Raw genomic sequence first — 24,362 nt, forward strand, 5'->3', positions numbered from 1 at the left:
TAAACTGAAGGTCAAAGCCCTTGTATTACTTGAGAGAACAATGTGACTGGAAACCATGAATTCACACACATGCATACATTCACACCCGCTCTATTGTATAATGTAACTGATTCCCAAGTATCATTTTACAATTCTGATTAGGTCTTACAAAAGTCTTGTTTATTAAATTGCTTTCTTTAGGCATTCATAGTTGCTAATTTGTTTCCAACTAAATCATGTATCATCTGAAAAAGATTACACTGCAACAGCAAAACAACACTCCTGGGATTACACTTCATCTGGATTTTAGAATTAAAAGGACAAATACTAGAGGAGTTGTAAATTTCACTTTAAAGGTGGTGGTGAGAACGCCCTGCAAGTAATTCTAGAAGTAATTCCAAAACTACTAGTGCACTTAGCATGTAGCAGCTGCACTGAAACAGACAGCAAGTCAAAAACTCGAAGTATTAAGGGATCTGTACATCTTTAAATTTTAATTTCTACAATAAAAAATAATGATCAACATATATGTATTTATACAAACATATTTTGTAAGCAAAGTAACTTTGTGTTATCATAATATTAAAGCTATGCTGATTTTAAAATATTATCCGCTCTAATTCCCACACATTTTACACAAACTTAAATTTTTGCAGAGATTTGGGAATTACTTCCAAAAAACTCCAGAGAAATGACCTCCAAAAAATGTATCTCAATGTTAATACAAAGTTCACTGCGGCTTACTGAGGGATAAAAAAGTCAGACCCGAGTTTAAACCAGGTCAAATTCTGGTTTACCCTAGAGCCTTCACCTATTTCTCCACTCAAAACTGGCAGAAGTCACTAAGTCTTCATTGCTGTTCTTGCAATCACAACAAACGGGAGAAATTCTTCCACAAATCCTGGCAGACTATGAAACCAGAGCATCTCAGCACAAACACATACATATAATGCATACACACAGGTAAGTGCAGAAATAAACTAGGATTAATCAGAAATAAAGAAGTAGGATATGAACACCTCTGCAACAAATCATGTACGATGTTCAGAACTAAATGCATAGTTTTAGTAAACTACTATTCAGAACTTTCAGTTCTTATACAAAGAAGGCATGTATTTTCAATATATGATCATAATTTTCTTTTAATATCACACAATTTAAAATTAAATTAAAAATCAACATGTGAGACATATCTGGTCTGAGAAATATGAAAGCAGGAAAGCTGATCCACTTCTTCAGTATTTCTCATCCAACACGAATTATTTAACAGGAAACCTGATTATGCCATATTCATAGAATTGCCTTCCCTCTCCCACAGCAGAAACCATTATATTTTCAAATTCTCTCTGCCTGAAACATCTTGGCTTCTTTCCACTTCTATGCCCACCTCTTATTTCCTAGCCCTTAAGAGAGCCCACATCAGCCACCATGCAAAAACACCAACACAGCTTTCTAAACGCACTTCAAAGAAACTTCTTCATTTGTTAGAGAGGATCTTCAGGATTAATGAGCCCCCTTTGGGCACAACCCAAAATAGAGTATTCCCAACTTTCTAAAACTACTAAATCTAGAACAGAAGTAAAATTAACAATCAGATTAAATGGGAAGAAAAGAGAAAGGAACCACTATCTTCATAAACACTGAAGCAGTACAGGTACAGTGAATGCTTTCTGTAAGTCTGAGTAAGCTATTTCTAGGGGCAACAGCTATTTGAGTATATTTACATCTAAACCTTCTCCAAGGCGGCAACTTACATCAGCACCTTCCTGCAGCTGCTGAGGGCTCAAGACAGTTTCACTCTGTCAAAGTCACTTGGCCTAGTCAGAAGAGGTCATTTAGCAGCAAAGACAGATGTTTCTCAGCTGACATAACCAAAAGGCAAAATGGAGCAAACAAACCCAAAGACTCATTTTAGCAACAAGGTATCTGCAATTCCAATTTCAGGTATTATTCAATTTAGAAAGATGCTATTCATCTGACACTCCTTTGCCACCTTCACTTCAGATTAAAGAGCTGCAGATACCACATGTAAAATTCTGAAACATATGTTCCCTTTATTCTTCAAAGAATATAAATCTTTACTTAAGGCCACACTATTCACTTCATATCTAACCTGACATTTCAGCTGAGTACTATCATTTCTTGAACACATTCTTCCCCTTCTCACTTCTACACTCCTACCCACAGTTGTTTTTCTTTTTTCTGCTCATCTCTTTCACACAAAAAGAAATTGCATAAAAAAAGGAAAACTGAAACTGATTACACACTAGCAATACTGTCAAGTACGAAAATGAAATGCTACACATTTTTAAACTAAACTGCTCAATGCCAAAAAAGAGAAGACACTGGTTACAAAGCCAACACAGAAGAAAAAATCATTTCAGGAAGAAATACACCTGAACAACAGACAACCAGATAAAATTAAAATTGGGAACTACACTCAAAAATACACAAACATTAGACTATTTTGACAGAAAACAGCATTTCCAAAACACAGAAATAACTCAGAAACTTGAAATAATCCTGAAGAAATCCATATATCCTCGCACATCAATTCCATGTAAAGTTCAGCTTGCACAAAGCTTTGGAAGGACAAGGGGAAAGAGTAAGTATGAATAATTCCTTTTTGCTCAGTCTGTTACAACTACAGGACAGATCAATCTCTGCCATGAATGTTAGGTCTGTTTTATCCTGTCTCAGAGCTGATGGATAGATTAAATGACCTCTCGATGTCTCTTCAAGCCTTGCTCTTCTATGATTTGGAGGTTATTACATCACCTCTATTTTATTGTACGACTTCTTCCATTTCTGAAATTCTTCATTTCAAGTCATAATCCTCAATTCCTAGCACCATGAGACTACATGGACATTACAACACTAGAAACATACTAGATATACTGATAAAAGAAAATTAAGGGAACAAATAGAGGTATGTTTTTCAAACCAGTAATTTCATCAGGAATAAAAGAGATACATAAGAAAAACTGTTTTTAAGTAATTTATGTTGATATTTGCAACATAAATACAAATTTATGCAAAATTTGTATTTACGAGAAAATACTGTAAAAATGTTTACATATTCCTGCTTTTGGGAAGGTGTGAATGTAAGGATGAGATGAGCTGCGTGCTAGGCAGAAAGGAGATATGGGCAGAAGAGAACAAGAGAAGATGGCCAACTTCAAAGCACCATCCATGTGAATAAGTCTCTCTAGGTACCCACCTTTGACTGAACCAGGCCAAGAGACATCACCCCTGCCAAACACACCTTCTACACATCAACAGCCTTCTCCTGAATACACTGCATACCGGAAGGGTTCCTGCACTTTCCCCTTCCTCTGAATCCAATCTGAGTTGCTCCTTGCACAAGCTGTGCCTAGCAAGTCAATTATGGTCCTGTCTTGTGTGAAGATCAATAAATTTCAGCAATTCTCTGAACAATTAACATTTTTGGAAGCAGTTTTCTCAACTTCATCAAGGAAGCTTCTTTCTGTGATCCATGGAGATACACACAATTAGAGCCACAGCACAACAAAACTCAAGGAATAATGAGTAACAGGAGACAAAAAGTGTCCAACGCAGAACTCATTACACAGCCATACACTACTCCACCTGTTGCGCTGTAGACTGAGTACTGGTAAAATCACAGAGGGGAAGAAATGCAGATATATGCAAGCAACTAGGAACATGAATTCTGATCCTTTTTATATCCTATTGTTATCCACAACCCAGGAAGCTGTTAATTGGCCTAAGTAATTGGTTTAAATACCCAAGTCCCATTATAAAAATACACTACAAAAGTGCTTAGACACTTATCACAACCAAGAAATTCTTAACTAAAGTTCAAAGCTGAAAAGACACAAGGGACTTGTCTACACTGAAGGGAAAAAAATGCATAATTACACCAATGTAACTATCTCAGTGTGGAAACTTTTTCCAGTGTAAGAGTACCCCTTTCCCCCTTAAGCTTACGTGGTTTGGAAGCAGAGTAACACAAACCATAAAAACTCTTATTCTGGTATAAGAGTGTCTCCATAGGGAGTTATATTGGTATAATTACAGCATATAATTATAGCACATAGTTGTACTGTGTAGACAAGCACTGGATGCCCAGTCCACATATATTTTCTAGCAAAACAAATGGTTATCAAATTCCAATAGAGGCGCATAAAATACTTCACTTTTATTTTTGTTTGATGCACCTTCTTCATTTTAAAGTGATAAATTACTTCAATTAATCTTCCTTGAAAATGCTTTTCTCTCTGCTATACTACATGGTAATAGATTGTTCTTCTGGTGGAGGCATCATAAACTAACACTTTCAGAATGGCTGCGATATCTCCCACACTGATTTAGGTTCTCATCATATAAAGCAAGTGGTGAGAAATCAGGTACAAGGAAGGAATAAAGTGCTGTTTACATATTTGACTGTTAGACTCGCACCTTTTATAGTACATCCCCAGCCACTTTAAACAGTCAACTGCCTCAATAATTTAGTCTCTGTCCTTCTGACAATTTCATTCTCACCTCATTTGCTATAGAAGTTAAAACATTTCAGTCAACCTTGAGGAAGCCATGCTTCCTCCTCCTCCTCCCCTCGTACATACTAGGGGGAAACAGTACTTTTGAAAATCATGCCACTAGTTGAACTTCAAACTGTAAGAGAGAACTCAAAAATATTTACAAACTTTAAAACTACAAAAGATTCCTCAGAATCTTTTGAAAATAAGCAACTTTCCAGAGGAAACCTAACTCAGAAACCCAACCTTAAACCAAACAGATTGCCACTGTTTGTGAGAAAGATCCCTGAAAAAGGATACAAACAAAAATACAGTTGTGCCAGCCTCCAAAAAGTGGAAAGTACTGGCATCCTGCTACTAAGATGTCAGTGAAATTATTAGTCACAATAATACTTCAGTTTGGGCATTTTAAAAACTATACTATAGAAAGATTAAGTGAGCCTAGAGATAATTAAGGGTTATGGTACCCATTTTTCAGGACACACAGGTAAATCTCTTTTGCAAATTGTGGTTTCTCCTCTTTAACCATTTTGAAAACACGATACTGCCAATAAGAGCTCTCTGCAGGACAGGCATCCCTGTGTTTTCTTTTGTCCTAAACAATTTCATCCCTCAGCCTAACATCAGGTTTCATCACCTTGGAATACATCCGTAGCACTCGGGAACACACTTTGCTCATTTCCATAGGCACCGGCTCTCTCGGTGGCAGAGGTCTTTTGAAAGAGCTGCCTCTTCCTTCCTCGCCATGCCCAGCACAGCCCCTCGGCCCTCCAAAGTGCTCACTGGGTTTGCTGCCCTGCATGATGCCCCACAGAGAGACCCCCTGGAGCAACCAGAGCGGGGAACATGGAGTCACAGGGAGCGCCAGTGCTGGGTGAGGAGGATCACCACACCACGGAAGCTCCTACCCAGAGATGCCCACTTCTCTGCAGCTGAAGTGCCAGCAATGGGTAAAGAGCTTTCAACGGACTGTGAAGCAGCATCTACACAACAAAACTGCTGCCCTATTTCCAAATCAAAAGCTTGCCTCTCTGTACAGGGGGGAACTGCATACCTAAGCGTGAAGGTCAACTGACCTGGAAATTCATCCTGGTATTTTCAAATTTGCCAGTAAGCCAGTACGTCTGCAAATATACTGGACAAAAAACAAATAACACTAACAGGTCTACATGCAAAAATTTGACATACCAAAAGAAAGGCAGCGGCAAAACCCCCCCTATGAATAGGTGTTATAAAAAGGACAACAAAATAGAAATGTATCAAACTTAACAGGAAATGAGTATAAAAACCAGTAATTCCAACAGGTTAGCAAGACAAGGAGAGGAAGCTAAGTTAGTCCAGAACTCCAACACAAGTCTGGAGTCATTTGCCTGTATGAAAACACTATAAATAGTGGAAGGAATTAATTTCACCTGCCCTTTGACATCAACACCTGAGCTTATCGGCTTAGACCTTCTTTAGAGAGAGGGGAAAAACATGTAACTTTAGGAGCATGATTCATTAGACCTGCATTACACATCTACTTTAGGATGAGATGATTCACATGAAGATCTGACTATTTTTTTGCACCAGAGACACACAAAAAGATCAGGTACAAATGCCTACAGCACATATGGTTAGACAAGTTTCACCCTTGAAATCTTATTTTTCAAAGATACAGCTTATTTGGCCAATGCAATCAATGCATTCTGTATAATTATCATCCTTGGGGGGGAAAAGAAATTACTCTCTGCCTCTTTCAAGAGAGCGGTAACAAGGATTCCCCGCTCCAGAGAAAAGTTAAGAAATTGTCTGTCATTATTTATAGACTAATTTTACACTCAAGAGGCAATGTAGTGAGGAGTTTAGGCTAATAGACACCTGTACCACCACCAAAGGGGCTGTCATGCCCTGATGCACACTGTCAGTTGAACTGGCCATATTCTCCCTCACTTTACCTCAGTGCTGCAAGTCAGATCTGCTCAATGATCTGGCTGAAAGCTAAACATTCACAGGTCTTGTTTGGCAGGATTAGTTTTCAGACAAATCTTCGAGCTGATGCGACTCACCTTATGACACAAGGGACACAGCAGGGAACTGATAAAAAGATGGGGACTGGTCTTTACAGCAGAAGTCTTAGATCAGCTTCAGATGGCCATCAAACTCACCCGGTGGTGCAAGATATTTTAGCAACACAAAACTGGGTGAAAGAGTGCTCAAGGAGCGTAACAAAAGGCTACTGAAAAATGCAGAAATAAACAAATTAGATTTTCAAGTTTTCTTCAGTTCTCCCAAGATAAATTCTGGCTTGGTATCTACACAAAAAGCAGATGTCCATTTGGTTCAACTCCTATTTTCCTATGCAATTATGTGTTACAACGTTTCTCATGCTAATTTGCTCTTTGTTTTAGCCTGTGATCCTCAAAATCCAAGAAGGACAAAAAACTGTCTTTCTGAGGAATACCCACGTGGACCTTCAGATCAGTGTATATAGACTGGACTCAACTTTAAAAAAGTATTTGCTCTTTATTCCCAAGTATTACTCTAAAAATGACAAACAAAACATGTTACATGTTACTGAATGCTCAGTATCAAACATTTGGAGGAAAAAAATTGGAAGAAAAAACCCTCACGTTCATTGTCTCTTTGGATATATATATAAACCCACTTCTGGAGAGGAAAACTACATTTCTTCCTACTTCTGGCACACTAGCTGAGACAACTTGCTCAAGTAAGACAGACAACCATATGCGAGATCAAGAATTTCAAGAAAGTAAAAATGTCATCAGAAATCATCATTATTTGAACTTTCTATTATGAACCATGACTAGCTGCAGCTTTTAAGAAAAGAATCTACTTTTTTCCTCCATCTCTTCAAGGAAGACATCATCCCCCAAGAAAAGAAAGAATTGAAACAGAAGGTTGAAAAGCAGGAGTAGAGAAAAGAAACACAGAGGGTAAATCAGACACTGTGGGGTTTTTTTCAGGGAACAAGACTGTTGCAAATAAACATCTAGGTCTCTCAGAGGCAAAGCTACATCTAGGTCTCTCAGAGGCAAAGCTACAGAATTTGGAAACTATCACACAGGAAGAAATTGGCCTCAGTTCTTCCTTGAATTACTGAAGTATTCTCCTAGAACAATGGAACCTTAACTCACTTTTTAAACAGGCTCATTCACCATCTTTGTAAGATACATTCCCTCAAATAAAATATGACACTGTGGAATAACAAGCAACCATCACTGGCAGTTCTCTACACCCCCAACCTTCTGAGGAGAATTAAAAGGAAAAGAAATCTGTGAAATGAAATATCAAGTACTATAAAATTGCACGGAATGTATCTAGCACACCACATCACTACTTAATATAGACAATTACATGCAAAGTGTTCCCTCTCCTCAGTTCCAGTCTTTTCTACACTTTACACATGTACAGGAACACCACACTTGAATTTTCATGCAGACATATTTTCAAATATCTTTTGGAAAATATGTGTTTTTGTTAATTACACCTGCCACACCAGGTAAAAAGTAAAGAAGCTATGCATGTTAACATTTACATTCCAGCTTGGTTTTGTCTCCTTTATTTGTTTCCTTCCTTTCTCTTAAGTTTGCTATTACTTAGAAGATCAGCAATAGAGGAACCTGAAACAGAAATACCGCCACTATCACCCATTGATAACTACTTGCAAAATTTTTATTATTACACTGTCGAGTCTTGCCAGGATTTGGGGGCTTGGTTGGTTGGTTTTTCAGTGGCATTTTTTTTTTCCCTTAAATGCAACTTGACCTCTGGTCACTAGGAGAGCCTACTCAGGAAGCTGGCTAGTGAAGACACTTTCCCCACTGCCACTCTTTGCCCAACAACTTTTGTCAACTTGGCGGCCAGACGAGCAAATACAAGTTAGAGGGATGGAGGAAACACAAGTCAGAGAGATGGATGAGTACCAGGATCACTAAAAAGCTATTTTCTTGGTGGCCATACAGTCACACTAATCACTCTTGCAAACTGTTAAAATGTCAGAAGACAGTAAGGATGACTTTTCCATCATGCCAATGATTTGGAAAGTGAGAAAGACAGGAATTTGAGGGTAACATTTAAAGAAGGAAAAAGTATCACAAGACAAAGAAGCAAAAAGAGATTATGACATTTGGATAAAATGAAGTACTATGACTTTGTGAAGAAAACGAAACAGATGCAAATAACCCACAAATAAATCTCTCATTGAAGGAGAAAATACAGAGGAAGAGTGTTGAGCAACCACATCACACAAAAGAGCTGACACATAACAACACTCGCATCTGCAGAAAAAGTAGATTGCATCCACCATTCTGACAACCACACTCCAGCAAAGTAACATCTCACTCAGGCCCTTCTCAACCTTCCTCATAGTAAGAAAGTGCATTGTTATTGTTACTATTATTATTGAAATGAGCTGAAGGACTAAAAGAGGAATGTGCTGCTATGCAAAGGCTTCCTGGGACAGAGAATCCCTCTCCACTGCTTCTTCAAAGAGCTGCATCTAGCAAGTTTCTTGTGAACAACCAAATCCCTAAATGTCCCAATGTACGAAACAACCAGTCCATGAATCTAAAATCTAAAACTTTTCAAGGGTCTCAATTAATCCAGAAAATTCTTCTGATTGCTATCAGCAATCACACACAAAGCTCTAGACAGCTTAGGCTGAAGTAGCCTTTAGATTCCTAGCTAACTTTTGGAAAAATATTTATCTTTAAATGTTGGCCACTACACCAACACCTTGAGCACTTCAAGAACACTGCCCTAAAATGCGAGACACTTCGTTTCAGATGCTGCTGCCCAATCAGCCCCTCCTCTTTAAAGGAAGAGCTCAATTAAGCTGGGAGCTTTTCTTCTGAATGATTTTAAATGTTTTTTTTCAGTTGTGGTTGGGTCTCAGTTAGTGTAATTGCTATTTATATCAAAACATTAAAAGGTCTGGTTATGGGGTTTATTAGAAAAGCAAAATGTGTTTTTAATTCTTTAAAAAAACCCACAACAAAATACTCCATAGCACTATTTCCCCCTGTATTTGCATACCACATGTTCAACAACAAAAAGAGCATTCTGCAGAAAGTTAAAAATCTCAGAAATGTTGCTGAATTAGTAGCTCCTACAGTTTGTTAGTAGGAAAACCGGCTCTGTGCCAGGCTGGGAGGAGGGGGGGGTATCGAAAGGGATGTGTGTTAGCTTTGGGATTTAAAAGAAAAATATACATATATATTGTTAACCAACATGCAACATACAAGACAAACAAATGCAGTATCTCTTTATTGGCAAAAATTGTAAATGTAAAGTAAGCGTCACTTAAAAGGCTAGAAATACTCCGCACAGCCTTGTTCCTTAGGTATGAAGGCAGAGAAAACCTTCATGCAAATGCAGCTAAGGCACGCAGCCTTAGGCAAGGGCCATCGCTGGACACAAAGGCGCTGCCCACACCTGCCGGTCCCACCGGGGAGGGCCAGGGCATCCCGCCGGCCGGGAGCAGCGCCTGGCCCGCTGCCCGAGCGGCGAGCTTGTTGAAAAGCAAGAGATAGCTTCTGGCAGCGGCAAAGGGGAAAATATTTTGATCATGTGACGCCACAAAAGCGAACCAGTTCGCTTCGTGTGTGCAACTTGCACAGACGCTGTCACCGGCTGCGGGACCCCCGGCTCCCTCCCTCCCTCCCTGCCTCCTTTCCCGTGCCCGTGTCCCGCCAGGGAAATGCCTCAATCCCGCACAGCTTCGGCAACACAGCCAACAGCATCTCCATATCCCCGGCACGTCCCACGGCCACGGAATGCTGGGCACCGGGAACGCACCTGCCGCACAGACCTCCACCTTCCTGGCCGTAGGACTTTCAAATATAAGTAAAACTGCCAAGTAAAATTATTTTGCTACTGCTGGTACGCAGCTAAAACAGCCCCAAATGTACCTACCTCTGTTTTTCCAGAATTATGCCTTTAAATAGCCTTTACAGCCAACTACAAACATCTTAAAACGGCAACACCTCTAAAGAATATGTTCACTTTTCTTGACTTGGGAATTTCAATCAACTAAGAAACACTGAATTAAAAAAAAAACACAAAAGCACAATTATTTTCCATAAATCATGTCTGAAAGTAAGACATCAATACTACCATTTCATAAAAAGAGAAAATCCAAAATATTCACAACATAAATTGCTGCACCAAAAAAACCCACAGAACTCCATACATTCCATCCAAATCAAAGGCTGCAAACAAACCAGCATATTCCTTTGATGCTGTCAAAACAAACCTCCTTATCTTTATTTTTAACTTTAAAAGAATAAAATTTAAGAACTACAAATCCTGTCCTTGTGCTTTCAAAAGAAATTTTCAGAGCTGATGTTTCAGTATCTTGCTTACAAACAAGTAAGTCTGACAAGCTAACCAAATAACATGATCAATGCTGGGAACACCAAGTCTCAGATCCCATCCAAACAGAGAAAGGCACAGTGCAGACTGGATACCTCCACATGTAACAAGTATTTAGACTGCCTATTTATTTCGCATTAAACTGTAATTAAAATTGCATATCAAATTCAAATTATTAAATAACACAAATATTATCCTAATTTTAACACAGGGAAACTGAGGTATTAGTCAGTGAAACCAACCACCTTTAGCTCATGTAGCCAGCTGACAGATATCAAGAATTCCTGCACCATTCCTCTACTAATACCATTTTCCTGAAGTCCCATCATTTACTTACTATGGCTGAATTCACTGCTTGTGTAAAGAAGGCACTATTCCACTTCAATCAATCTGTGAATTAAGCCATGTCCACACTGGGAACAGCACACATGACTACAATTATGTTTTAAAACAGGATCCCTCCTTTTGGGATTTTCTGAACCGATTTCCTTTCTTTACTCGAACAAAGAAAGAACAACCATGCTCCAACTTCAGGTCCTTCTGCGAAAGACAGCTGTACCATGGACTGCTACAGCCAAGACAACCCTCTCTTTGCCACGCAACACAGACCTCTTTGCCCTTTTAAACCATGACCAAAACCTGTTGAGAACTATCTACCTTCTGAAAATCTCAGCAAGATACCTCAATAGCCATACCTGCAAACCCTCAGGAGAGGCTTCTCATAAAGGCTGTTATTTTGGCAGTGAAGATACACTACCACGCCAATGGTAAGGTTAATGCAAAAGGGTATGCCACAACAGCTATTAGTCAAGGATGCAGTTAATTCCCTGAATCTAACTATGTAGCTACAACAACAGAACTTCACAGTGAACCTAGCCACATTGTCTTTAAAGTGCAAATAAATTGATTCAGTAATTTGGCAGAATCACATCCTACAGAAAGCCCTGCTACTGAAGATTTTTTTGAGTAAGAAGACACCTAAAATAAATACCAAACAAAAACAAAACCAAAAAACAAACAAAAAACAAACAAAAAAAACCCCATGAGTAAAAAAATCTGACAGTAACATAACTAACACTATCCCCTTAAAAAAAAAAAAAAGGAGTTTATACATCAAGGGTTTTTCCCATTTTCATGTTTATTCTTTTTTTACCAACAAACAAAAAACCCATGCACATCTACTTTCTTAATTTAAAAAAACAGGTAAATGAGATTAGGAAAATATTCCTTCCCCACCCTCCTATGGTCAGGAAGAGACTGATGTGGGTGGCAGGGGAGATCAGCGACACAGCCTTACAGATGGAAGTGTCAGAGGGCCTATCACTCAGATGGATGTCTTCATAAACAATTACCACATCGCAAACCTAAATTCAGTATCTTTTCAAATCTGAGAAGCCGACAATGTAGGGGGAAGACAGAACACAGCAGTGAATTCTTAAAGGCAGAACATCATCTAGCAATTGCGCATGTTCAGGTGCAAAAGATTAACTAATAGTTCTTAAAACTGGAGAAAGTAAAGTAATAAATAGATTATACTGTTCTACACTTGCTCAGTCCTTCTGATGTAGTTACTAACCCACAATGACTCAAATGCAAAAAGCAGCATGAAAGTAGATCACATACTGATAGGTCTGTACTAAAAGCAATTCCTTATACATGCTGCAGAACCATCAAACTCTGGTTTATACCCACAGATTGGCCACTACACATTCAGAAATTCAGCCACTTCATAAACCTGTTAAGTTTATAAGGAAACTAACATTTCCGGTATACACAGAATATAAATGCACAATATATCAACAACCTTTCTAATCATGCCTGCCAAAAACTTTTACACAGATTCCACATTAGTTTTAATAAACATAAATAAAAAATTTTAATAAAAGCATCAGGACAGTGATCTTAGGTTTCACAATTTCCAAAACAACTGCAAACACCCTCAGATAACATAAGCATCCTACATTGGGAATACAAAGTTTGCTAAAAGGTATTTCATATTTGCAATAAGAACAATTCCCATATGAAAAGCAATCTTTAAACAAGACACAACAATTGTGATCTCTGAATCAAATCTGTTCACTTCACAACTGAAGACAATGTGTCTGCCAGATAAAACAACCGGACTTGGTGGTAAGGAAGTCTGTGCATGCACCCCCGCACGCACCCCACCCCAGCACACACTGGTGCTCTGTGCAGAATACTCATCAAAAGACAAGTTCCACGACACTAGCTAAGCTCCTGGGCACATAATTCAACTCAATTTTCCTCAGAGTTTAATTTCTGTGAGAAATCCAGCGCCTTTATATAGATGACATTGCATAAATAATGATAAAACAGTGCACGGAATACTGAAATTTTAGCTTATGCTGCCTTTAGTTTAAGGTGACTGTACTGATACAGGAGACAAATCCCACATTTCACTTATTTGTCGTCTCACTCGCTGAATAGATGTCACTAAAGCTTACGTTCTCCCACAACAGAATGTGCTCACAATAAGACTGGATTTATTCAAAAGCTAGAGTTTATGGCCCCAAGACCCTGGCTACTTCCAAAAGACCTCTGTCCTCAGGTGTGCCTGCCTGAAGCAAAGTGGATGCTATGTGCCTCAGTTACCCCACCCTGTACAACAGGAAGAGTATTTTTTACTCCAGTCAAAGGCACTCTAGAAAAATAGTGTAAAGATCAAATGTACTTCGAATATTGTTACTAAGAAGATAAAGGTAGTTAAAACCAATCCTGTACAAATTAGCCATCTACTGTCCCCACTGTTCACAGATTCACTTAGGTATCTTAAGATACATTCATCCCTGAGGATTCCTTGACTGCAGTGGAACACCACCCTGGATGGGTTTGGCTTTTTTGGAGCTGACATGTTCCTGGTGGATCACTGGATCACAGAACTGGAAGTACAACAATGGAAATCCTCCAGCCCACCTGCAACACAAACACTGCAGCACTCTGCCACCACATCACCATTTGTGTGTGATACTCAGCAAGAACAGGTACGACTGGGGAACAGAACAAGTTAATAGGGTAACATTATGATCTGAATGGCAAAGCATGCATCAGATGTACAGAAACCCTTGAGGCCTACAAAAAATTAATTTTAAATTTATTAACAGGTGGGACTTCCTTAAAATAAATTTTACTCAAACATGATGGGCTTCACAAGATTTTTGTGCATTACATTTATTTGCTTCGCTCAGCGCCAAGCAATACAGAAACAACATCGCTTAGCAGCACTTTTCTCTTACTAGTTTTCAAAACAAATTCGAAAACCACTAAGGTATACTTTTAATTTAAGTTTAATTAAAGTCCTCATTCAATCGTACCAAACCATATATTTAACACTATGTAAATAGCCCCAAAATTGAAAGAAAAAAGTTTTTTTTCCCAAGTACCTTAATAATCACAATTCTAAAATATATTCTAGCAAGTTAGCCTACCACAAACACATGCTACTGAAATTCTGCAGCCTTAAGCATGCATGCACAGTGAGTGTGGCAACACTGCTTTACATATCCACAGAGAATCTTCAAAGCCTCCTGATAAATGGCACATTTTGAAAAAGTACTGAAAGATATAACTAGTTAGGGCACAGGTACAATCTCAGGGACATAAGAGTAAATAAACTACTGCCATTCTCACGTTAACAATGAGAACGTCAAAATACCTATAACAAAGTATTTGAGGCACAAAAGTAAGAAATATCTATCAGCAGCTAAGCAAATTTGTTTTCATGGCATGAATTCACCTAGTTTTAACTAAGATACTATTTCAGAATGAACCAGCATCACCTAACAGACCCTGCTTAGTAATTTCAAAAATGTTATTTTACATATGTCATTAGAAAATTTAGCAATGGCTTAAATGCCTTAATTTTCATCCCCCGAGATTCAGATCAGAATGCCAAAAAAGGCAGTAATCGACTGCTTAGTTGAAGAATCCGTACATGATGGAAGCAGTAATAGAGTAGGCAGGTTTGCATCTCTCTTTCTTTATTGTATCTCGTACACAGGGTTCTGCTGTTCCATGTGTAGGCATAAGCGCTACTACAGAAACCAATAACTGAACACCAAACCACAAAGTGTCAAATATATGGTCGTAATATATATATAGATGCTCCTAACTGTGAATATTGCTATTTGCTACTTCTAAATAGAAGCTATGTGAATACTAAACTGTTTATTTGAAAATGCACAGGGAAAAATATATTTTATTCTCCCATTGAGACATCAAGAATCTATTCACCACACTAACAGCTGTTTAATGGCCTTCAGGCACAGGACATGATTCTGCAGCCTTGGCTTAGCCAGAACTCCCAATACGGGCAATCTATCTGGCATAAAAAGAGCTGCAGAATCAGGGATATTCAGAGTTTCTGCGCTGCAAAACAAACGATACATACACAAACTCAGAGCAGCTTGACAGAATTTTTTTTTAAACTTGCTCTGTACCTTATGCTATACAGGTATTTCTGAAAAGACCCAGGTTCTCTCCTTCTGTGTAGTTGTATGTAAATCCCACACACGTGCACAAAGGAGAAAGATGTATATAAAACACACATTGAGAGGCCAGCTAATGTGTTAAACTACTGCAGTGCAAATCAGCAGCGAAGAATAAAAGGAGCCTCAGGACTCTAAATATCTGTACACTGTCAAGGATTAATCAATAATCAAAAGACCTGAATGACAAGGTACTGCACGAGCCTCACACAACTTCCCCACCACCAAATCAATGTATCTGTGTGAGCAACATCCATCTGCTTTGAAAACATGCATTTCTTCAGAAACAGGAGGCCTCTTTTGCAAGCTTCCATCACATTTCACAATTGGGTAAGGTGATTAAATTAAATGGAAGCAGAATTTTCTTAAATAATTTAATAGGCTGGACAAATACAGAACTCAGTTCAGAGTGGGATGTCACAGTTCTGCATATTACAAAAATTACCCATGCTGAGGCAAGAATTTCCTGAACAAGCATCTCAGATGTTGTAGCCTACTGTCAGTCCTTTTTCTCTGTTCACAGGACAATAGTTCCTTATAGGCTTAGGGGCCAATCAACATCTGCTTTGCAAGGACACATGACAAGTGAGCATATTCTAATGTGTGTATACACATACAGAGTACACACGGAGATGATTATTAAAAAAATAAAGAGAAGCCTTCTGTTCAGATGCTGGACAAAATATTCCCATTTTCTCTTTCAAAAAGCACTCAATTTCTCTACTTAATGATACAACATACATTGAGATTGACGTGTGGGAATTAAAAATAAATAACAATGTACAAAATCAATTGTGTTCTGCAAGCTAATGGTAACTATTTTTTGACACAACCCATTTTATACATTAAAAATATTAATTTAAAAACGAAAAAAAATATATCTCAATCACTTACTGGTTAGCTGGAAAAATCCTATTTAAAAAACAATAATGTCTTGCCTTTATGACAATTATTTTGAGGAAAAAATTATTTTAAAAATAATCAAAGAAATTGTGCTCTTGCCAGACTATTCTTTCTGGGCTGCATGTCAATCCTTACGGTGAAAAAAAAATAAAAAAAGAGGAAAAAGAAAAAAGAAATCTGTAAGAGAAGATATAAACCCATAAATATAAGGAAGTATTTCCAAGGGTCATACTGAGGACATAAATGAATTTACTCTCACTCTTCCAATAAAAATAAAATACTTTAAACAATTTCTGCCATGAAGGAACAGCACCCTGAACTAGCATGTACGATGTCTGACAATGGTTTTCCTAGCTTTTAAAGACATAAATTCTGAACTACCTGTGTTTAAAAGGAGAGGATGCAAATATTTTACAGTAATTACACAAGGTTATGCATACAAGGCCTCATTACATTATGGCTTCCAGTGACTCTTTTACCATCGCAAATTAAAAAAGGTAAAAATTAACACACACACACACACACAAAAATCTTATTTCCCTGGGAAAAATATAAAGGAAACGGAATAAAAACTAAAACCATGACAGGAGTGGTCTGTTGGAAGTAGACAAACACACACACAATCAGTCCATCTAGGGTTTCTATTATTATTTTTTCAGGATTAAAACATCATTTGCAATATTAAGCGGTGAATTCTCCAGAATCTGTTCGTTACTTTACGGACAGATGCAGCCATTGGAGGACCCCAAAAGCATACACCTGCATTTGTTCCTGTCAGACCTTGCTGTTAAAAGCTGTTAAAAGATTTAACAGTTCTTAATAGAAAGATCTTGTTGAAGGGAAAAGAAACCCATAAAATTCTAATGCACTACTCCATTTAACACAATTCACTTTCCTACTGAGAATTCAAGCCCAATCTCACACTTGTGTAGAAAAATAATGTGATCAACAACTCCCGATGCTTCTTGAAGTATTCTAACCACAAATCAAATTCAAAAGCTTGTTTTCTCCCGAATATCTGGATTTGTTGCAGAGCTGAAACAAACACAACCTCTGACAGAGCGGCTCCTTCTTCCCTTCTTTGTACAAGACACAGCATTTTCTCACCTACAGCAGCTCACACGCAAACACGGTATTTTTAAGAGGCATGCACAGGTTAGGAATCGAACTAATAGAAATGCACTGAAACTAGTATTTGGATTATTTTTTTAATAAAAATCCAATCCCTTGCATAACATCCATAAGCTGCAACATTACAAAACGTCTGTGTTTGTTAGGGTTCTTTTGTAAGAAGGCACGAGCGCGACCAGCAAACCCGAACCCTCGTCCAGAAGCGCTGTTATTACAAGGTACTTTCCCCATCACCTCTAATTAGCGCGGAATTAAAAACCTAAAACAAATAAGTAAATCTAGATAAGCAGATAGATCAATCAATCAATCAATCGGTGCCCAGGAGAAGCTCGCGGAGCCAGCAGCTCGGGGCAGGGGTGGCGCTGGGGGAAGGTGCCCGCCCGGCGTGGCGGTGCCCGGTGCCCCCTGCCCCCGGAGCCGGCGGAGCTTGCGGCGGGGGCTCCTTGTGCTGCGCCGCTCCAGCGCCTCTATTTACATCAGCGGCGCGAGGTGCCCAATGGCGCGCGCGGAGCCAATCAGATGGCAGATTAGATGTCAACTCGGAGGCAGCTGTCGGGAGACGGTTGCAGCCAGTTTACCTCCACAATTCAAATTCCCAACCTGGCGGGCGGACCAGACCCGGACGCTCCTCCGAGGGTCTCGCCCGGCAGCCGGCATTCCACCCGCGCCGCGCCGCGCCGCCCCGGAAAGGCGCTGCGCCGCACCCGCCGCCCCGCGATCATCGCGCCTGTCTATCGATCGGATACATCCACCGATCGATCGCCGGAGTTACCGGGGCTGGGGCACAGGAGTGCGGGAGGGAGCGGGGGCGGCGGCCCGCCCCGGTGCCCGCGCCCCTTCGCTGACGCCAAGGACTTTTCCCTCTTTTTTTTTTTTTTTTCCTTTTCTTTTTTTTTTTTTTTTAATTTTTTTTTATTTCCGCGTGTGTTTGAGGAGAAGTGAAAGGCAGTTCCGCGCCCGCGCAGCCGGGCGCGCTCCTGCCGGCGGGCGAGTCCCCCGCAGGTCACCGGGCCGGGACGACCCGCGCGGACCGGGCGCACACGCGCGCACACACACAGGCGCGCGCGCTCTCCCCACAGGGAAAGCAGCGCGGCCGCGTTACGTGGATCTCACTGCGGTAACTCCAATCAGTGGCAAACTAATTTGCTGAGAGCGCGCAACGGCGCAACTCGCTCTGCTCGAAGATTAAAAAAAAAAAAAAAAAAAAAAAAAAAGCAACGGGTTAAAGAGAGAAGAAAAAAAGGAGGAGGGAGGGAAAAAAAAAAAAAAGGCCCCGTGAAAGATAATGGACGTTATCCCCCGGGAGCCCCCCGGGTCCGGCACTCCGGTTACAAAATCCAACCCCCCGCCCCCGTCCGTCCCGAGCTGCTTGTCCTCCGGGCCTTGCGTCCCTCCGACGCTGTTTCAAAGTGGTGGGGGAAAATATTAATTGGGTCTGTGAACAACCTAATTTCGGCAGCGAAAGCCACACTCCGGTGCCTCCAGCCTCAACGGGGCCGCGCATTGTGCGCGGCTCACCCTCGCTACGGAGGCGGCGAGGGGCAAAACTGGCCCAAAGGAGAAGGGGGGCGGGGGGGAAGGGGGGAGAAGAGAAAAAAATAAAAGAAAAAAAGGGGGGTGAGAGGAAAAAAAGTGAATTATAAAGAAACTAAGAGCCCAAGACGAGCTACGCGGAGGCATGAGCCGTCATGAACCGAGCGCGGGGAGTTACCTGGGTCCTGCTGATGGCCTGCCCGGTGTTCCCGGGGCTCATCGCCGGGTGGTTCCTTTGTTGTGCCGCTGCCCAGGCCGGGTTCGCCGCTCCGTACTGGGCGCCCATGTCCTTGCCCATGCCCATGCCCGCCGCTGCCTGCTGGCTTCCCGGGGCGGCCGCCGCTGCCTGGGGCTGCGGCTGCGGCGGGGCGCTGGGGCTGCTGTAGTCGGGGTAGCTGCTGCCGTAGCTCCGCATCATGGGGCTGGGGGACGTGAGTAGCTGGTTCAAGGTAGGGGTGGCCCCGGACGGGTGCTGGTTCTGCCCGGAGAACCGCGCAAAGCCGCCGGCCGCCGCGCCGGCACCAGCCTTGCCGAGGCCGGCTCCGCCGCCGGGGCCCATCATCATGCCGCCGCCGGGCTGCCGCGGGGAGCTCAGCACCCCGTAGCCCGCCGCGGAGCCCCCGTAGCCGCCGCCGCCGCCGCCTGCCCCAGCGGCCGCCGCCGCCGCCGCCACGGCTCCCGCGCCGCCGCCGCCGCCCGCGCCGCCGCCGCCGGGGCCGCGGCCGTAGCCCGGGTAGTGGTTGTACTGGCTGTTGGGGTACCCTTCGTGGGAGTTCTGCAGGGGGTCCATGCTGTTGGGGGCCGCCGTGGGGTGCATTATCCCCATCCCGGGGCTTTGTTGTCCGCCATGTTGATCAAAGCAAGGCCCGGCGCGGCTCGCCGTAGCGCTGCTGGCAGGGGCAGGGGCAGGGTTGCCATAATAGCTATTGAACTCCGAGACACCCACCGCGGAGGGGCCGCCGCCGCCTCCCCCGCTCCCGCCGCCGCCGCCGAGGCCGCCGCCGCCGCTCCCAGCGCTCGGGGGCGGCTGCTGGGGCTGCTGCTGTCCGCCCAGGGGTCCCAAGCCGGGGTGGTCGTAGCGGCCGCCGATGGGCTCGCCCATCTTGCCGGGCATCTCCTCCTCGTCGGCGCCTTTATTCAGCATTTGCTGCGGCTGCTGGGGGGGCTCGGCCTGAGCGCCCAAAACACTGTCTTTTCCTCCATGTTGCTGCTGCTCCATGTCTGCACTGGGCTGAGCAGCGCCGCCACCGCCACCGCCGTTGTTGTTGCTGCCGCTGCCGCCGCCGCCGCCGCCGAGGCTGCTGTTGTTATTCTGCACGGGATGGTGCTGAGGCGGCGGCTGCTGCGGCGGCGGCGGCGGGAATTGATTTAGCTGCTGCTGTAGTGCATGGTGGTGGTGGTGCGGGTGGTGGGCATGGTGGTGGTGGGCATGGTGATGCGGGTGGTGGGCATGGTGGTGGTGGGGCGGCGCGGCGGGGTGATCGCCTCCGACGCTCTTCAGCTTGTGGTTGGGGAGCAGCCCCGTCTCCATAGCCAAGCCCGGGTTGGAGGAGGAGGAGGAGGAGGAGGAAGAAGACGAAGAAGATGAAGATAACGCCGAGGAGCTTCCACCTTCCTTCAGAGCCGGCTCCGAGGAGGAGCCGCCACCGCCGCCGCTGGCGTTGTTGTTGTTGTTACCGGCGGCGGCGGGAGCCGCGTTATTGGCCATGTTCGGCGGCTCGCTGCGGTGGTGGTGGTGGAGATGGTGATCTAAATTATTCACGCTGCCGCCGCCGGCCGGACTCCCCTCGCCGACCCCCAGCGCGGGGCCCGGCCCGGGAGCCCCGGCCCCCCCCGGGCCTCGCTCTGGGCCCAGGCCGCCCGGCAGGCTCGGGGCTTTGCCCTTGCTGTTGTTCGCACCCGCCGGAGCCGCTGCGACTTGCGCGGCCATGATCATCGCAACATTGCGAGTCCGGAGAAATTGGTGCTGATAATAGTAACTACCAAAAAAAAAATTAAAAATCCCCCAAAACTGAAAAACTAAACAAAACAAACAAAAAAAAAATCTATTCCCACCCTCAAAAATGGGGGGCGAGCAGAGGGGTGGGGGGAAGGACAGGAGAGGGGCAGAAGGAGAAGCGGCCGGGGCAGGGACTTGAGTGAGCCCAGACTATCCCCTGCGGACCGCTCCGCACGCACCGAGTTACAGCGATTTCCCTCCCCGAGTCCGTGGTTGAGGTTAGAAATGGTAAGAACGCCTTACGGTCCGTGCCCGTTCCCGCTGTGTGATTTCATGTTGAAAGTTTTTTTGTTCAGGTTTAAATGAAACTTTTTTTTTTTTCTCCTCCTTTCCTCCCTAACCCGGATATGGGTAAACACACGTCTGCCGGAGCCGCGCTGGCCCAGCATGGCATGAGCGAGCGAGCGAGCCAGCGCCGGCAGCCATCGCCCCCTCCGCCCCGATCGCTCCCGCGCACCCGCAAAACGCGGACTGGACTCCACGCTGGACTTGCTCGGGCTCCCGCTCCCTCTCCGCGCTCCCGGCAGCGCGGTGGATGGGGGACGCGGCCCCCGCGGGTCCCCCCGCTCCCAGCGGGGTCGCGCCCGTGTGCGCGCCGGGGTCGCGGCCTGCCCGGAACACCGAGCCCGCGGGGGCTGCTCCGAGCGAGGGGTCGAGCCGGGCCCCGACGGGCGCCCCGGGCCGCCGACCGCCGCTGGGGCGGGGCGGGGAGCGGGACTGTCCCCGGTGCTGCGGGGCCGAGGGTGCCGCCGCCGGCGCTGCCCCGCGCGGGCCGGTTCGGCGGGAGGGAGGCGAGGGGCCGCCATGCGCTCCGGCTGTGCCCGAGCAGATGGATCGGGCAAACTTTCGGGGGCCGCACGCTGCTCCCCCAGCCCCCTGTGCCGTGCTCAGCAGCAGCCTCGTGTTCCGAAGGCAGGGACACGTTTGCTGGTGTGACGGAGAAATTGGACTTGTTTTGGATTTTTTTTCCCCCCCAGCCACCCGCCCCCTGAAGATTTATACTGTATGTGCAGACGGTTGTAAAATTTAACCTAAAATTCTGCAGCGGTAGCATCTTTGCAGTTGTCCACATTGTCCAGCTGTCTCCAAATTCTAACGATCATTTGCACTGATGATGCTTTTATATATAGGGCCGTTTTCAATATGTTCTGTGTACTTATTTGCAGTTCAACAGGAGTTGATCAAAAAGAAAGAGACATTTTCGGTCTCATAATTGTTTCCCCAAACAATATAATTTCCAGTATGCACAAGACACTCATGAAAACGTAGTAACACAAAACCCAAAATACGTAATCGGAGTAACTCTTGCTCCAAATAGAAAGCTGTTGCTGACCTATATTTTTGAACCAGAACGGTTTGAAGTTTTGGGTTTTTTTATAACCATCTTAATACAAGTGATACCTTAGTATAACAAAAGGTAATAATCACACATTAGGTTCAACTAATGAAAGCATTTGGGAGATCAAATACTTGGCTATGGATACAGCAAACTGGGATATTAGCGAATGTTTTCAATACAGCAAAGGTCTAAACCACGATGTTTTAAATTAATATATTTATACGCTCTGATAAAAGGTAAGCTCATTTTCAAATTTCAAAATAGATAAATAGGAGATTCAATCATAATGGTAGAGAAAAACAGCATATCAAGAAAGATGCTGTCATGAGTAGGTAGGCTTTTTTGAATTTACTGTGAAAACATTAAAAAGCAGAGGCTTCATGCTATAATGTTGAGTTACATGCAAAGATTATTGATAAATGTATGAGCAGTGTGATTCCAGTGTCTATTAATTTTAGTTCCGTCTGAAAAGGCAGAAGTATTATGATTTGCATTATGGAGTTAGTTTTGAAAAGTCTCTGTGCTCGAGAAGTACATCTTGCTAATACTTCTGTTTTACAATTGGTTTTTTTGGGGGGATCTGGCTTTATTATTTGGTGGGTTGGGGGGGGCGTTTGGTACCCTTTGTAAGTGCAAAACTGTTATATGACTACACATATATAAACACAGAGTGGGAAAAAATGGTGAGTAATTCTAGTGGGGGGAATCAGGTGCATACCCAAGGGTCATTACAGTCTGTAACAACAACAAATTGCAATTCTATGCAAACTGCTAGAAAGGGATATATCATCCTTGCAGGAGAGAGAATAACAGAAACGTAAGATGAATTCATGCCAAATCATTCATCAGCTTTTGCCAAGAGAATACTACATCTTTGTTAGTGAGCCTTTTTGACATTATCTCCCGGATTTTCTTCTTTTCTATATTCAAATGCACGCTAATTATACACATTAAACCACCTAAGTTGATTTTTGAAGTCTTTCATATGCAAATAAAAATATAGATGTCTCCTTGTGTGTATTTATTTACATGTGTACTATAAAATAAAATAGAAAATCAGTTACGCACTTATACATTGAGATATTTATATTTGAGCAAAAATACATATATTGAAGATCTGCTAAGATGTACTCATAGCGCCTGGGCTGCAGATCGCGGTACTTCCTGACGCACTCCACGACTTCTTCCTATCGGGAAAATAACCCAGAAAAGTTTAACGCAGGTTTAATTTGAAATGTTTTCCCTGGGAAAGGGGGAAAAAAAAGGATGAGACTTTAAACTGAAGAGTTCATACCACTAACTCCTTTTCCTCCCATTTGTTTCAGCAACTCAGTTACAAGATTGGAACTAAGAGGCTATAAAATTGAGGCCCTCAGCACAATGAAATCAGTCTGCTATAAAAGGCAACACATGCCAGTTTTTCCTCCCCAATGGCAGATGCCACACCCTAAAGCAGACAGAAGGCACTGCAGTCTGTGCAAGGGAAGCACAACACAAAGCAACAACGATGGTTCAATTTTCTAGATCGCAAATAACGTTGAAATTCCTTTTGCCATCTTTGCTCAGATGATGAGTGGTAGTGTTTGTTAAATTCAAATGCTCCTTTCCAAAAGCTCTCATTGTATGCATGAATTATGAATTTATTATAATATAATGTAAAAAAGCTCTTAATTGCCACGCATATTATCTGCTGCAAAGTGATTGCATTGATATTTGATATCGCAAGTGCGCAGTTTCAACTTTAGTTCTATTTTCATTGTTGCTTCAATTTAATTATTTTCTATAAACCAATGTTGTCCATGTGTGGTTTCTTTCTCTTGATTTTTTCCTGATAAATTATAAACTCTGGTGCTGTAGGATCCCTCTTCAAAATAAACAACGTGATTTTCTAAACTTACTCTTGGTAATTTGTTTACTCCATTGGCTACAACATTCAGACACCCTAGGCCACCTGTCTGTAGCTCGACCCTATGAAAGTTAGGTGGCTTTCCCAGCAGTACAGCAGCCATCCTTCCATTTGGCCTTCCAAGTCATACAAAGAAGAACACTGAAGAGAGAGCTGGAAAACAAACCAATATTGT

General features: G+C 42.9%; 1 protein-coding gene across 8 annotated transcripts in view; it reads right to left on the minus strand.

Moving 5' to 3' along the window:
* ARID1B (AT-rich interaction domain 1B) overlaps positions 1-21,314 on the minus strand; it is a 325,863-nt gene extending 304,549 nt beyond the window's left edge. For all 8 annotated transcript variants that reach the window (XM_085055792.1, XM_085055790.1, XM_085055789.1 and 5 more), the window contains exon 1: positions 19,122-21,314. In XM_085055792.1, coding sequence (XP_084911918.1) covers positions 19,122-20,879 — 1,758 coding nt within the window. In that variant the 5' untranslated portion in view covers positions 20,880-21,314. The remainder of the gene's footprint in view (positions 1-19,121) is intronic.
* Positions 21,315-24,362: the final 3,048 nt, after the last annotated feature.

This window comes from Lichenostomus cassidix, chromosome 3 (genome assembly GCF_008360975.1).
Source record: "Lichenostomus cassidix isolate B80296 chromosome 3, HeHo_3.0, whole genome shotgun sequence".
In the NCBI taxonomy this organism is placed as follows: domain Eukaryota; kingdom Metazoa; phylum Chordata; class Aves; order Passeriformes; family Meliphagidae; genus Lichenostomus; species Lichenostomus cassidix.